At 44.5% G+C, this 15,744-nt stretch overlaps 1 protein-coding gene across 11 annotated transcripts in view; it reads left to right on the top strand.

Moving 5' to 3' along the window:
- The window catches only part of EHMT1 (euchromatic histone lysine methyltransferase 1), a 154,321-nt gene that overhangs the window by 120,827 nt on the left and 17,750 nt on the right, over window positions 1-15,744 (top strand). For all 11 annotated transcript variants that reach the window (XM_019540600.1, XM_019540598.1, XM_019540602.1 and 8 more), the window contains 8 exons: window positions 2,431-2,532; window positions 3,903-4,007; window positions 6,257-6,411; window positions 7,584-7,751; window positions 8,137-8,281; window positions 11,131-11,208; window positions 12,353-12,468; window positions 14,827-14,913. In XM_019540600.1, the coding sequence (XP_019396145.1) occupies window positions 2,431-2,532; window positions 3,903-4,007; window positions 6,257-6,411; window positions 7,584-7,751; window positions 8,137-8,281; window positions 11,131-11,208; window positions 12,353-12,468; window positions 14,827-14,913 (956 nt within the window). The remainder of the gene's footprint in view (window positions 1-2,430; window positions 2,533-3,902; window positions 4,008-6,256; window positions 6,412-7,583; window positions 7,752-8,136; window positions 8,282-11,130; window positions 11,209-12,352; window positions 12,469-14,826; window positions 14,914-15,744) is intronic.

The following is a 15,744-nucleotide window of genomic DNA, read 5'->3' on the forward strand; positions in this document are numbered from 1 at the left end:
AGGCCAAGTCTAGATGCCAGAGTCCAGTTCAGAGGAAAAGGGAGCCTCTTTCATTAGTGTATGCACATTTGTGAAGGGGCCGATGGGTAATATCATTTTTAAAAAATGGTGTAATACCTAGATTTTTAGCTCTCTGGGGCAAAGTCTTTCTTTTACTGTGTGTGTACAATGTCTAGTACAGTGGAGATCTGATCCCGTCTGAAGCCTCCAGTTGCTTCTGTAATAAAACTAATTGATAACAGTGGGTTCTGAACAGCATGAGTGCAAGGAAATGATTTCAAGGGTTTTATTTTTTCCACCTCTGTGTACTCCATTACCTCAGAACTAGGCTTTTGGGGGAACGTGTCTTTTAAAAGGCCTTTAATTAGGCACCTGTAAATCCACTGAATTGAAAGAAGGGAGAATTTAGATGTCCAAGTATTTGACGTGCAACTGGTTGTAGGGCCTCTGCAGGGGCAAACCCAGAGGCAGCTTAAAAAATATTGCCTTCTAATTTAAACCAATACAATAAAAAGAAAATGGCTGGCCGTTTGCCCACAACCTGGTCTGGCTGTATTGTACTCTTGGAAAAGATACGGATCATTTATTAGTCTCATAAATCAGATGCCATTTGGAGCTCAGGAGCCCTCCCTGCTATGAACGTGATATTGTTACAACCTGCTCCCTTTGGCACACTCTTCAAGATATTGCTAAGGAAAGGAGCAGTGGAACAGTGATGCTCTGCCCATGAAGAAGCTGGCCTGCGCCTGTGAAATTATCTTGCCAGCAAGCTCCTAGGTACCAAATGCAGACTGGTGTTGGGCCTTTGACAATTTCCCAGGATTCCTGTTCTGTCCTGTGGAGGAGCATAGGGGTTCCAACTACCTGGTGTCAAGAGCAAAATCCAAGTGTGTCTTGTTTGATATGTTAAAGGCAGGGTACCAAGAGATTTTTTTTCTTTTTGTGAAGGTGAGGCAGAATAAACATGAGCTAGCACAAGCAAATTAGAACTGTTAGAACCACAAGGCCATTATTGAAATGAAATAACTTTGGAAATCTAGACTGGTTTATTATTTTAATTAGCTGCTTGTAACAAATTAGTCATCTTTGAAAGGAGCAGCAATGCACTAATAAATCAATTGGGGTGGTTTTGCTGAGAGACATAAAGATTAACTGTTGCATGCCTGCTTTTCCTCCTTGCTGGGGTAGGAGGATTATCTGACAAGATGGGGCGTGGGGGCAATTGTGAATTTCACTAATTGGGTCTGTGTCTAGGTACCTTGTGGGAAAAAGCCGCTGATCTTGTTAGTGTGATAAGTTAGGAGCCTAAACCTGGTTCTGTTTAAGTAAATGACAGTTGAAATTCCCTCCTCTCTCTGGAGTGTTGAGAAGCTGTGGGTACTCCATGAGAGCCTTGGCAAAGGAGTACTGTGCTATTGGATGCTTGTGTAAGGCATTTTAAAGAGAGAGCAGAAACATCCTCTGCCCCAGTCAGCCCTTATAGAGTTATCTCTTTTCTGAAACTTCAGGCCCCTATTTGATTTAGATCATACCATCTACTAGGCATAGATGCTGTTTATGCTCAAGACCTATGTGGGGTATGGCCCGCATCCCCTGACCTGGAAGAGGTGTCTTTTGTGTTTTATGTGGAGCTCACTTGAAGACATAGCTTGGTTCTTTAGATTTTGTAATTTGCTTTCAGCCCTTTGGGGATTTCTATGTTAAGTGTGTGTGAGGTAAGTTTATATTTTATCAGACCACAGCTGATTCCTGAAGTCCCAATGACACTCAGGCCCCCAACCCTTCCATTATGTTGAACATGTATTTTAAACCTGCCAGCAACCTCTTCTCTTAGGCAAGTGTAATCTGCAGTTCTGCTCAGCCTTCCAGGCCTTTGTGTGAGACCTCATGTCTTGGGCATCCATAACCATACTGCCCTGCTATGATGTACTGGCCAGCTTTATTTGACTAGCTACTGCTGTTAAAGAAAGTAAATGCAGACAGTCTTACATGTACGGACAAGACAGGCCAGACTCTTGAGGTAAGGCACAGTCCTCACAACATTACCAAGATGCCCGATGGGCAGAGATGCAACACCTGGGGAGACTTGGAGAATTCCAGACTCCAGCATGATGTGCAGTAGGGATGGCCCTTTTGAGGGTGGAAATGCCATCAGCAGTATGGGAAAGTGGGAGCTGCTAAGTGTTGACCCTCTGCAAAGCTATCCAGGCAGGCTCGTTATCCAGGTCCCCATTCCTGTTCCTCTTTCCTCCTGCATCTGTGCTCTTCAGTGGTTGTCCTTTGGGCTTCATTTAACAGCCCTTTGTTCTCTCACTCCTGAGCAATGGCTGTGGCTATCCTCTCACTTGATAGCCACAATAGTGCAATATCAAGACTTTTTATTTGGGAAGCAATTTTTCCTGAGTTGTTCTATGCTTGTTCGTTGTTCAGGATGCAGAAGGGTCCACGTGTCTGCACTTGGCTGCCAAGAAAGGGCATTATGATGTTGTTCAGTATCTTCTCTCTAACGGGCAAATGGATGTCAACTGCCAGGTAAGGTTCTTCTGGAAGAGGCACAAGTAAGATGGGTTGCTTTCCCTTACTCAGGAACTTCTTTCCTTGGGACTCAGTGTGTTAATTGCAATGTAAATACTCATGCACTCAATTTAAGGCACCATAAAATGGCAAACCAGCCATAAAACTATTCCATATGTAATGTGAGAGTTTTTTGGCTGGTTTGTGTGGCACCTTGAATTGAACACGTGTCTGGGCTGACAGTTAGCCTGTTCAGGCTGGGAACTGCACCCAGGTCTGGAACTAGCCCCAGTTTGCTCCCTGGCCTGAGCCAGAAATCGACTGGTTGTTGACACCAGTCCCAGACCTGTGGGCACCCAGCTTTCAACTTACCAGTGTAAGGGCAAGGGAGATTATGATCCTGGGCTCCCTCTGCACTGGCAGGTAGGGTGTGCTTAGGATCTGATCCCTTATCCCAAAATCATACCTCTTGCCATGCGAGTGTGGTGCATTTAAATGAATGTCTGCCAGAGGCCTCAGAATCACATCAGTTATGCAAATACCTGCTCCTGCAGGCAAGGGGATGTAGAGGAGTAAAGATGCTTGGATAAATGGGCCACAGTCCATTTGCTGTTTAAATATCATTTTGCAGCTTGTAAGGCCTGTACAGGGAGACCGTACTTCTCTCTTCCTAGCTGAAAGCTTCTAAACAGCCAGGCTATCTCATCAACAAGCTGTCTCCTGTAGTGCTTTCTGCCTTTTCTGACTGATTCCTCTGTTTCACTGCTTTCTCTAGGCCTACTTCCTCTCCAGCCGTGAGGCCCTTTTTCCCAAGGATCCCATAAACAAGGCCTTCATCTTCCCTTGCAGATAAATTTCACTTCCCAGCAGCAGAACTGCTGTGGGAGTTCACCTGTGGCCTAAAGTAACTTTTCTGGGAATGGAGGATAGGCACTCAGCAGCCAAGCCATGTTAAATGGAGCATCCATCAATAAAAAGTGAGACAGCACTGCATTAGATACAAGGAGAATTCTGGCTGTTAGCCTGGCCTTGGCTGCCTGATGGGTCTTCAGTCAATGTATTTGTGGTGCTGTCTTGACCTGTGAGCCCTGATGCTGCAATCTGAGCTGCAGTGGAAGGCCCTTACTCCCACTAGGAGCCTCTGACCAATGTGTGGAGCTGCACAGGAATGCAAAAATCAATCCAGGTGGATAGGTTGGAAACACACTGTGCTGTACATGCAGCACAGTAGGACGCTCTTCCCAGCATTTAAGTGGTAGTGTAAGACAAGCCAGTGGCTTCCTTAGTGATGGGACATCTCTCGTGGGTGCTGCAGGGCTAGGAGAAAGTAATGTAGACACTGCCTTGCCTCTTCTATGTGCCTCATGCTTTCCTTTTCCACTCCCCAGGATGATGGAGGCTGGACGCCGATGATTTGGGCCACCGAATACAAGCACATTGAGCTGGTGAAGCTGTTATTAGCCAAGGGGTCGGACATTAACATTCGAGACAACGTAAGGCACTTACTGGAGTTTGTTTATTTAGTAACCCTCCCTACTCCCCACAATTCACAAAGCAGATTCCAGACCCCTGGAAAATACAGTGAGGAGCTGTGGCTTTGGGAGGCAGTGCAGTATGGGGGGGGGAAATGGCTGGTGAGGGTTTGCTAAGAGAGCTCCCCCTTTGTTTGTACTTAGGTGGAACTGTGCAGGAGTTGGAGGGCGCTCTGCCCCATGTATTTCCTGTAACAGTATGGAAGAATCCTGTACCTAATGTGGGCATATCTGTTGCCTTATGTGTAAAAGGAAGCACTACGCTGAAAAGGTCTTGCAGGTGTGAGCCTATGTAAAGGAAGACAAATTCCAGGCTCCAGAGAGTTGCACCTGGTGTGTGCTTGGCTGTCAGAGATGCTGAGCCCCTCTGGCTTCAAGGGAAAGGCCACACAGTACCTCTAGGGATCAGGCCATGAGAGCCCAATTCTGCAAACTCTTAATCATATGAGTGATTACAAATGGGACCACTTGCCTGTATAGGGGCAAATTCCTTGATCACACTTACTGCTAGAGAAGATATGTCATGGGTAGTAATGAGGGATATAGGAGAAAGGAGAGAAAGCATCCAGTCTTCCTCTAAGGAGAGGCATCAGCCCTACCACCACTGTTATTTTTGGCAGCACGTCTCCCATTTTCCCTCTTTCCTAAGGTCTTCTGAGCCCCATGGATGTAAGAAACCATTTCCTGTTCATCTCCCCAGATGCTTCTTTCTGTGTCTGTCAGATGCTGGCAGGGATAGATGTTGGCACATTTACCTCACTGTGCTCAGATTGCCTCCAGCTGTTCTCTGCCTGAAAACCCTCCTCCATTGGACCCTCCATTTATTTGGTAGCTGAAGTTATTCTCCAAACAGGTGTTGGTCTGACAACAAATGTGTGCAAGAGTCAAAGTAAGAGGGGGCTTTCCAGATTATTGCGATTAACTTTATAGGCATAATTCCAGCTCTGAACAAAATGATCCTTTGTTTGATCTGTGACAAAAGCCTCCAGCTACCAGTCTCCCCATGATCACTTATTAAACTGGTGGTGAAAATAATATTAGTCTATCCAACGATTTCTTTGCAGGACAGCTGCTTGGCACATATATTAGTTTGCCCACAATTCCAGCATTTGCTGGTTTGTAGTTACTTAAGAGCCAGATCCAGCCAAGCTTACTCATACTGAATAGCTTGAGAAGGACTGCTGATTTTAATGAGGCCGCTGCAAGAATAAGTTGCTATTCTGTGAGAGTAAATGGGGCAGGATTTACGTGGATGTTGGTACGTTGATTTTGTAGCCTGATAAGCAGTAGGTGTCCTGGTGTTGTTTGCTGCGTCTTAATCGTCAGAATTGTGTGTGGTGTTGCCACATATTTCTACGTGTCAGGGAGTTGAAGGTATGTGTGAATGTCCTCCTCCATCTGAGCATCTTTTTTTCCTGAAGGTAAATGAATTTACAGAAGATAGAAGGTAGGAGGGGTTTGCTGTCTATGAAAAACACCATGTTAAATAGTAATCATCATCATGTTATCATAATCAGCATCTTTAGTTCTTGTCATGCCAAAGAATTCCAAGGTGTGCTGTAAATTACACAGTAACGAAAATAGTTATTTTAAAGTGATGATCCTATTCAAAAAAGAATACTGTTTAGATATTTCTAGTGCTTCAGTGAGAGATGATGAGAATATACAGTAGTTAAGAGATACCTGAATTGAGACAGTTTGCTCTTTCTCGCTCTCTGGCCGGTGACTTGCTTTCCAGCACCTTCTTACCCCAGAGAATGGGATCTGCCTGTTCCCACTGGGCTCTTTCTCTTTTGATGCTGTAGCTTTGGGATACATGCTAGTTTTGCTACATGTTTGGCTTGGATGGCTCAGCTTCCAGCCCCTGCCAGTGTTCGTTGGTGTCTGTCACCTCTCCCTGTGGATTGATTCAGATCACCCTGTGGCTTAGAGACAAGTGACTCATCTGTACATGCAAGGAGAGTGGTGCAAGAGTTTGTGTGCAGCCTCCCCGTCTGCAGTAAGCGTGGAGGTGGTTGTGGTGAGAGCTCCCTGCGTGTCTTTGCAGAGAGTTCCCTGCTTGTCTGTAGTAGGGTGGTGTTCTCCAAGCTAAAATGAGAAATCCCATGAAAGGAGAAGGTAGGCCACATGTTGGAGGCCAGAAATGCAGAGCTAAGGATGGTGAAGTCCCAAAGGCACTAAGCAGCCTCTCCTGTGTTTTTCCCCTCCAGGAGGAGAATATTTGTTTGCACTGGGCAGCTTTCTCCGGCTGTGTTGACATAGCAGAAATACTGCTGGCTGCTAAGTGTGATTTACATGCAGTAAACATTCACGGAGACTCACCACTGCACATTGCAGCCAGGGAGAACCGTTATGAGTGCGTTGTGTAAGTATAGCTCCTGCCTGCTCTGCCTCCTTTGCTACTTGTTCCCTTCTCTGTTGAACCCTGAGTGGGAAGTTAAGAAATGCTTTCCTCTTTGAAAGTAAAACAAAAGGGGGATTCACCAGTGCTGTGCACCTGAGCAAGGTAGTGTGAAATTTATGGGTCTGCTGCCCACATCCACTGAGAGCATGCTATGCCACTCTGGTAACATAAAGAATTTGGAATTTGGATGCACGTTTACCATGCATCCATTCTAAAGCATCTTTCAGCTGGCAGGGAACCACATCCTCATGTTCCAATGTGGTAACACTTTGCAATCACTTTGCACAGGTGTCAATGACAGCACGAGGGACATGGCAGGGGGAAACAGGCCCTTTTCTGCAGCCAGGCAATTAAAGCATGTGATAGCTCCTAGCAATGAACCCATTTGTGGAGAGCAGTGCTATACCTTTTTAAAATGGTTGCAGGGAAGTCCTGATTGCATGCTACAATCCAGGTAAGAGAGGGAGAGAGCGCATATGGCATCCCTAAGGTGAAATTCACCCCAGTGCAGCCCGGGATCTGTCTCTTTCTAAGCTCTGTTTATACTCTCAAAATAGGACTGAAATGGTGCTTAGACGTCCTGCTGGGTCCTCTGCATTAGCGTGTGGAACATCCCAGAGCAAAGCTGGTCTCTGTCTAATGCATCTTCATTAGAAATGGGCACCAGCCTTATGGAGGTTTTAAATTGGTCACTGTCGTGAGTGAATTTCATAGGTACGGCCATAAGGAACTGAGAAGTACAAATTGGAGCCCAGAATAAATCTGATTATCTGCCCTTGTCTCTACCACTCCTGAACTGTGGTTCCAGTCCTGTACTTCGTGGGCCAAGAGGGTTTTATGTCCACTTGAATCTAGGCTTGTTACCAGCAAACTCCTCTTCATGGGGCAGGGTGTGGGCCAAGGTCTCTGGCACATTAGCCTGCCAGTTCTAACCTACTGGCCTGCTCACTTTCTAGTTAACCACTCCAAGTATTGTTCAGCAAACCAGCGTGTACAAATGAAATTAAGGTCATTGCTTGCTTCTGTGGATTCTTCATCACAGGAATGACCTTGAGGAGCATCTCTACAATGTCTGGTGCTTCCTTTTCTAATAAGCTATTTCTGGGATTGTATCTTTTGTTGCTGTTTTGCAGCCTTTTTCTGTCCCGTGGCTCAGATGTCACCCTGAAGAACAAGGAGGGTGAAACTCCACTCCAGTGTTCAAGTCTCAACTCTCAGGTGTGGGTGGCTCTACAGATGAACAAGACCCTCAAAGATTCATCTACTGACAAACCTGCCCAGATAGAGAAAATAGTGAGCAGGTGAGAGTCCTGTTCATTACTCCAGGACTGAGGACTGAAGCCTTGATTGCAATTCAGAGTTGACTTTTTAAGCTTGTGCTGAAGTTGAATTGAGCTCAGGGAGAATTAAGCACATGCTGATCAGGACTGCAGTTCATGCACTTATTCACATGGAACTATCCTCAAGCAAGAAATAATTCATGAGTCCAAGTGGGAAGAAACAGATTTGGGATCAAACCAAGTACCTTTCAAGCAAAAATACTTGAAGATAAAAGGCAGGGCTTTTCTCCTTAGGATGCTACTCAAGTTGCATAAGAAAGTCCTTTATTAGTTGTCACCTCATTTTTGGACGTCTGGATATTTGTATATTAGATCATTCTGTGTCTTTTCTTTCCCTTTCCGACAGAGACATTGCCCGGGGTTACGAGCGGATTCCTATTCCATGTGTCAATTCAGTGGACAATGAACCTTGTCCCAGCAACTACAAATACGTTTCCCAGAACTGCGTGACCTCCCCAATGAACATTGATAGAAACATCACCCATTTGCAGGTTTGATGTGCTCCAGTGTATGTATTCGCTCCTGTCCCAGTGTGGAATGTGGTTTTAGAAGTTACCATTCCCTCAGAATGTTTCCTCTAGAACTCGTGGTTCCGAGATGATGCCTTTTATTAGATCAACTGATAAATTGCAAAAAAAATTAAACTTTTTCTGCTAAGTTTAATGAAGCTTTTGGGCTCACACACTCTTCATCAGGCTCAGGGAAAGTTAAAATGGTAAAAAAAAAGTCCCCATATGTAGGAAATAAACTTCATTTTTGCACAGAGGAAGCTGAAGCTGGAAATCTGCCCTCTGGGTCCATGGGACTGGACTGTCTTGGTGAAGTGCTCTTGGTGTGCAGATCAAGCAGGATTCCTTCCCGGTTGGTGTCAGATGGCAAGCAGGGAAGAGTAAAAATGAAGTTTATAATCCAATGTTCCCTCATGGGTTTCAGAGGATAGTGTGTCTGCTGCTGTGAGAGTGCCTGAGAGAGAAGGTGGCACGTGTCTGGGTGGGGTCCAGTGATACAAGCAAACAATGTGGTGCCATTTGATTGCTGGCTTCTATCCCAGTGACAAACTTGTTCCCTCCACCAGTATCTTCGTGACAGCAGGACAGAAATTTCCCTGCCTTTTTCTAGGATTTGAGAGAACATTTGTTTCATGGCCATTTTCATGCCAAGCTGAGAGGGAGTTGTGATGCTGCAGGTGTCAGTTTAGGGATGAGAGTGAGAACCTGGTCCACTATCCTGATTAAATTCTAGCTCAGGCAGTGGAACTCTGATTCCCTCACTCACTTTAGCTGTTTCTTAGATGGAAGGTTCTGTTTTACTTCCCTTCCCAAAAATATGCTGCTTTTTGTGCTGAATTTCACCAAAGAGAGTTGCATTTCAGTGATGGTTGATGTGGTTCCCTTGTACCCCATACGTACCTCCTGTTGATGTTTGGGAACTTGACTGATTGATTGTAGGTCTTCAGATGAGCAAAACCACATTTTGCAATAGTCTAATTAATATAATTGGATGTGGTGGTCTTTGTTGTGTTTCAAAATTCACAGGAGGGCAGTGTGCTGAGCTGTCATTAGTAGCAGTCAGGTGTTCATGACCTCCTGGAACTGATTTATTGCCATTCATTGCATCTTGGAATGAAGCCATGGGCCCATAAACTCTCCAGTTGGTACAAAATATAGCAGCCGGTTTGCTTAGTAGCACAAGTTACTACAGCCATTATGTGCCTGCTTTCCAACTGGCGCCAGTGAATACTAAATCCCTACAATAGACTGGTACCAAGTAACTGAGTAATTGCCCCACCATCTGTGATCCAGACTTCCCAAGATAGTTGCACTTTACTGGAGTGCTGACCCTGCTAGCCAATGAATTGGATCATGAGTACAGGAAAGACTTTCACAGAAGCTGAAGCAATCCTGTGGACCTTACTCTCGTGAGACATCATAAGAATGGATATACAATTTTGAGAACTAAACGCAGTACTCCTTGCTTTGATCTAGGTAAAATTGCATATGCCCTAGGGCTGTGCGAAACGGCACCGTTCCGTTTTGACTTGCGTTTTGACGTTTCGACGGAACAGCATTTTGTTTTGAGTTTCATTTTGATTCGAAACTGCGGTTCCGTTTCGTATAGTCGAAACAGTTTCACTGTTTCAACACTGTGTCAACGTTTTATCCATAAGCTATAATGGGGAAGCTCAAAACAGCCTAAAACTTCATCATTTCTGGCCCAATTTGGATGAAACTTGCAGGAATGGTAGCCCCTTCTGAGGGCATGAAGTCTGCCAAGGTTCAGGGAGGTGGGTGCAGGGGTTTCAGGGAAACTGCACTTCAGAGTCTTGAAAGCAGAACTCACATCACGTGTACGTGTTAAGTCACAGTGGGGTCAAAACTGCAGGGATGGTAGCCCCTGCTGAGGCAACAAAGCCTGCCAAGCTTCAAGGAGGTAGGTGCAGGGGTTTGGGGAAACTGCAGCTCAAGCTGTGGACAAGCAAAACCCGTGACATGGGTAACACTGTGTGTTAAGGTGCAGCATGGTGAAAACTGCAGGCCTGCTAGCTCCTCCTGAGGCCATGAAGCGTGCCAGCTGTCAAGGAGATTGGTGCAGGGGGAGCCTGGGTTCTGGGGCCTGCACATCTAGCTGCTGGCAGGCAAAACGTGTGTGTGTGTGTGTGTGTGTGTGTGTGTGTGTGTTAAAGTGCGCCATTACTCAACTGACACCAAGGCAGAAAGCAGGGCAGTTCAAACAATGCTGCCTCTCATGTAGCTTTTCCATCCCTCCCCAGAGCACTGGGAGTGGAAGAAACCTCAGGAAAGGATGACAGTCACTGGCCAGCTACACAGTCAATAATGAGAGTGCTCCTTCCCCACTCTTCCCCCTCCCTCTCCTTACTTTAGTTTCTGTTTCCCTGCAGGCAAGCCCAACTTGAGCTTTGAAACTCGAAACATTTAGAAATTTTGACCAAATTTAGAAACATTTCGACTTGCCTCGTTCCTTTTCGAGGCTGTTTTCAAAGCTCTCTGTTTTGTTTCAATTTTGCTGTTTCAAGCTCGAAACGGGTCAAAACAGCGTTGAAACAAAACTGTCGGCAAAACTTCGCACAGCCCTAATATGCCCTGCCCCACTCTACAATTAGCATATAAGTAAAAATCCTCTAAACCAATGAAGCTGATTCTCCTGGAAGGAGGGAAATTCCTCTTTTTAAATCCTGGGAAGGCACTCTGGTTCTAGGTGACTGTATTGGTGATCTGTAAATAACCAAGTCTACAGTTTGTTTCCTATCTGGCTCTTTAAAATAAGTTACTCTTTCAGTTGTGCTTGCCTGAATTTGATCTACTGTCTTTTTCTCTTCCAGTACTGTGTGTGCATAGATGACTGCTCCTCCAGTAACTGCATGTGTGGTCAACTCAGTATGCGCTGCTGGTATGATAAGGTGAGGGCTCTCTGCCAGGCTGACAAGCTCTGAATTTTGCCAAATCCAGTTTGCTTCAAAATATCTGAGATTTTTCGAAGCTTTATTTTATAAGATTGGAGTCTAGGCTTCCAAATATATATATGGCAAGTCACAAAACAAACCTCAAGACATGGTCATGTCACTTGCATCCCAGTTGAGCCATTAATTAAATCCATGTGATACAGTGTTTAATAATCTATGCCCAAAATAAAGGCCCCATGATAGGAAACAGAGTGAGCTGTTCAGTCCTCGAGTGGTTCTGTAATTTTATAAATGAGGGGGAGGTGGTAGTAATGCTTTTCTTGCCTTTTATTTATTGTGATTTTCTGCCTATGGAGGCAGAAAAGATATATTTTAATTACAGCATTGCTTGATGCCTCATGTGTTTTGTATGTGTGCCTGAATCCTCCAGGGAGGTTTTGAGGTTAATCCCTGGGCAGGTTCTACTAAGATCAGATGTTCCCTGAATCTCTGTGGGCTTCTCCCCTGGGAACATTGGTATCTTCTCACTCTGCTGTGTATCCATTTTAATAGTGCATTAACAGGATTTGCATTCTGAAATGGCTTCACTGAATGCGTCCTTCAAACAATTATGGCCAAATTTGTTAAATATGGTGTACTGTGCGACTGTTACTTTATTATTCCCATGCAATTAGTGGATACTTGAATGTTAACTTTTCTTCATGGGCTCCTAATGGGAAGAAATGTGGCTTGCTGGATAGTGCACTGACCTTCAAACCTATTTTATTCTAGGCTCTGCTAAAGCCTTTGTGTTGTTCCCTCTTTTCCTAGTTGCAAAATAAGAATGTTGCATGCCCATTTGGCAAAGTGGTTTGAGATCTACAGGTGGCTTGTACTGCATGCATGTGAAATATTGCTTGTTTTAACAACTTTTATATAAATGCTGCAGTTCAGAGTAGGAAGAGGTCCAGTCAGACCAGCTATGAATTCTCTCAAATTCTGGGAGAGTCAGGGGCATGAATCTGAGCTTGCTTGCTGCTCTGTCTTAAACAAGGGAAATTCAGTTCTGGATTTGCAGTTTCCATTACCAACCTAATCTCTGATTCCAAAGGAATTTAAGGATACATAATTAATCCACTCTTTGAATGCATCTCCTCTTCAGGATGGCCGACTCCTACCCGAATTCAACATGGCTGAGCCACCTCTGATCTTTGAGTGTAATCATGCTTGCTCGTGTTGGCGAACCTGCCGGAATCGGGTGGTGCAGAATGGGCTCAGGTGAGAGGGAAGGCTTCTGGCTTGGACTGCTTATAAAAGAAAAAAAAAGCTTCCTGACATTCTGGGCTCAGCTTGTCTGCGAAATGACAAAGCAGAGATTTCCAAAGAGGAGGGAGAAAAGTCATGGTTGGGTTGCCATCAAAACAGAGTAAGCCTCTATTCTGCTGGTGAGAACCAAGCAACAGCAGGGTTGTGAAATCAACTGGTATTCCTGTCCTGCACCTGGCTTCATCGCTAGGAATCGCCAGCATTTTTCAGACAACCTGACTGTGTAAAATTTGTTATCTTCTTGGTTTTCCTTTAAGGAAAAAGAGGTACTAATTTCACTAACAACTCAACTGTAGTTAAGCTCCATAAAGAAAGGAGAATAAAAATCAGAACCCTCCCCACCCCATAGTTCATTATACTGAATAAAATGTATAAGTTAGTGGTTCATAACTGAAATGCAGGCCAAAATTTACAGACTTGGCTTCCTAAGGTTCTGTAGAATTAGTCTGATTTTTATTTTAGGGCTGTTTAGCACCAGTTGAATTCAGTTCCATTTTTATTTTGGTGCAGAAGTATGGTATAAGTGCCTAACTTGAGGCTGCCCATTTGAAAATGTTGACCATCTGATTCAAGTAAGGAACAGCTGCTTTGGAAGCTTATAAATGAAACTGATAGTGTTACTGGTTTCATTTTATTTGCTTTTCAAAAGTGAGACCCTTTTATTTTACCTTGCATTTTTTATAACATTCTGGGGAAAAGAACGTCAGGAAGATGGCAGATCAGTTTGGCCAAAACTTTTCCCTGTGTTCTTCAGCAGGTCTAGTGCATGTATGAGCAGGGTTGTCATAAAGTCTTGCTGTGGAAGGTGGGATAGCTCTGATCCCCAGGAGTGAGGTGGAGGGGAAAGGCCCTGTGCATCAGCTTGCAAAGTCAGATGTTTCTCAAAGCTGTGTCAAAGGCCATCTTACCAGGAATCAAGGAGGACTCGTGATTTGTCTGCCAAGTGACTGCTTAGAAATGATGCTTGGGTGCTCCTCCTTTATTCTCAATGGTTCCCTTATCAAGTTTATTCCAAATTAACTTTACACGTCACTGCACATGTTTCTGTCTAGGAGACTTACCAGCTCAACATGGTATATGAAAAATCAAGCCATAGTCCTTCCTTCTCCTGCCCCATCCCTAACAACAGAGAGTCTGTGATCCAAGCTCAGCTGTCTATTTTGCTTGTGATGAATGAAACAAAGCAGAATGGGGCTTCCTCAGGTCTGAAACTCAGTGAGACCAGCTTCTCTGAAACTGGTTCTGCTAATGAAACCATATGGGCCTTGCTTCATGCACCTGTAGATGTCTGTAGATATTTAAAGGATATGTGGTATGAAGGAGCCAGAGGAGTTTTTTTAACATAATACAATGCAAAGGGGGTATCAGAAGCAGTGATGGGTGAAGTTAAGGAAAGGGAAATAGAGGTTGAGCATTGGAATTCTTTTTCTTGTACTGATAAAAATCAGTGTGGTTGGATTTTGGCTCCTGAAGGAGATGATGAGGCCTCCCCATTTATAGGATATCTTTAGCATAAGCTTATCTGGACCGCTCCATTGCTGGCTAGGCAGTAATCAGGTATTCTCTTAGCCAGGTATTATGGGCTACACCAAATTCCACAAAGGGGATGGAACTAGTAGTAGTAGTTTTCCAATTACAGGCTCATCTTCATGCTAGGGATTTGGGTGGAAATGAGCAGAAATTGCTAAAATTTCCAGTCCTCTGTGAATAGGGCAGGAATATCCATGTTGTGACCTAGTGTATTCTTAATATAGTCTCCAGCCTGCCTCTTTTCCTGTTGTGGCTTACTTTTGAGCTATTGTTTGCTGACTTCAACTTTTGTCCACACAAGGAACAGCTACAAGGAACAAGAATCCTACTAGCTGACAGTCGTGTCCCATATTCTCTGTAAATGCCCAGAGGTGTAAAGGGGGATGCTGCCTTGGAGAGCATCCAGTCCCACAGCCCCCATCCTCCCAGGCACAAAGCCTAAGCCTCACAGTATGTGGCAAAGAAATTTATGCAGGATCAAGGTTGATGATAGCTGTTGCTTCCCATCTTTTCCATACCCCCCCGAGTTTCCACTTTATTTTTCTTCCTTCCACTCATATTAGCAGAGGAAGCATGCAGGCCTGTGACGATCATGGTAGGAAAGGAACTGGGATTGCAGTTTGCTTAATTTTGATAAACTTAGAAATTGTCTTTTGAAATGTTGGCTTTTCCGATCTTAAATTTGAAATTTCTGTGTCCTTCCCTCACAAGAGCTCCCATCTTCCTGAGAAATGCCACATCTGTTGCCGTTAATTGAGGACTCTGTTTCCTGTCTTTCAGGATTCGATTACAGCTTTATCGGACACAAAAGATGGGCTGGGGTGTGCGGACAATGCAAGACATTCCATTGGGAACTTTCGTGTGCGAGTAAGTCTGTCAGCTTTGATTAGTTCACATGAGCTCATCAGCTCCTGAGCTCTCATGGGGCTGCATGTCGTACATCAAAGTGAGAATGCTCCCTTTTTAGTGAGGTTTGCATTCAGTTAAAAATGGCTTCACACACAACCATTTATCCCAAATGGGAAATTTACCACTTCCACTGTCTCTTGTCTTTTGTATTTTTAAGCCTTCTGCATCCCATCCCATCCTGTTGGGGTCTTCAGTCAAGTCCATTATTCACCTTGGTTTTATAGCCACATTGTGTCCTCTTGGAACAGTTGCGGTGTTAAAAATTCAACTCTGGCTGCAGTTTAGCAGAATATCTAAGCATGCCTCTCAGTCCCCTGAGCTTCAGTAAGATTTAAGTACACAATTGCAGCAAATCCAGAATTGGACGGGTCTTGTGCATTTACGGGCTTATGACTTGGTCACAGCCATTACTGGAGTTGGAGCACTGACTGACAGAGAGGCTGGTTTGAGCTCTGAACTCTTTCTTTAGTCACTAGAAAGGGAGGGAGGTGGAGGAAAATGGAAGGATGTGGGAAATGAAAGACTGAGGCTGGAGAATAATCCACTTAATTTGTATGGGAGATGTGTTTATACTGGAAACTTCACAGCTGGATCTGGAACAGCCTGAAGTTGTGGGCCATTGAAGGCCTGTCTGGTCTCACCATTTTTGGTCGGGCCCTTCTGTAGCCATTGTGATATAACAGACAGTTTTCTGTGTCATCAGTTCTGGTTTTGTACCAGGATGTAGGAAAATGGTAAACTCATGTGACCTTAAGCACACACTTAAGTTCTAAATGAGACCAGGGTGCT

This window comes from Crocodylus porosus, unplaced genomic scaffold, assembly GCF_001723895.1.
Source record: "Crocodylus porosus isolate Cpor-Errol unplaced genomic scaffold, CroPor_comp1, whole genome shotgun sequence".
Taxonomy (NCBI): Eukaryota; Metazoa; Chordata; order Crocodylia; family Crocodylidae; genus Crocodylus; species Crocodylus porosus.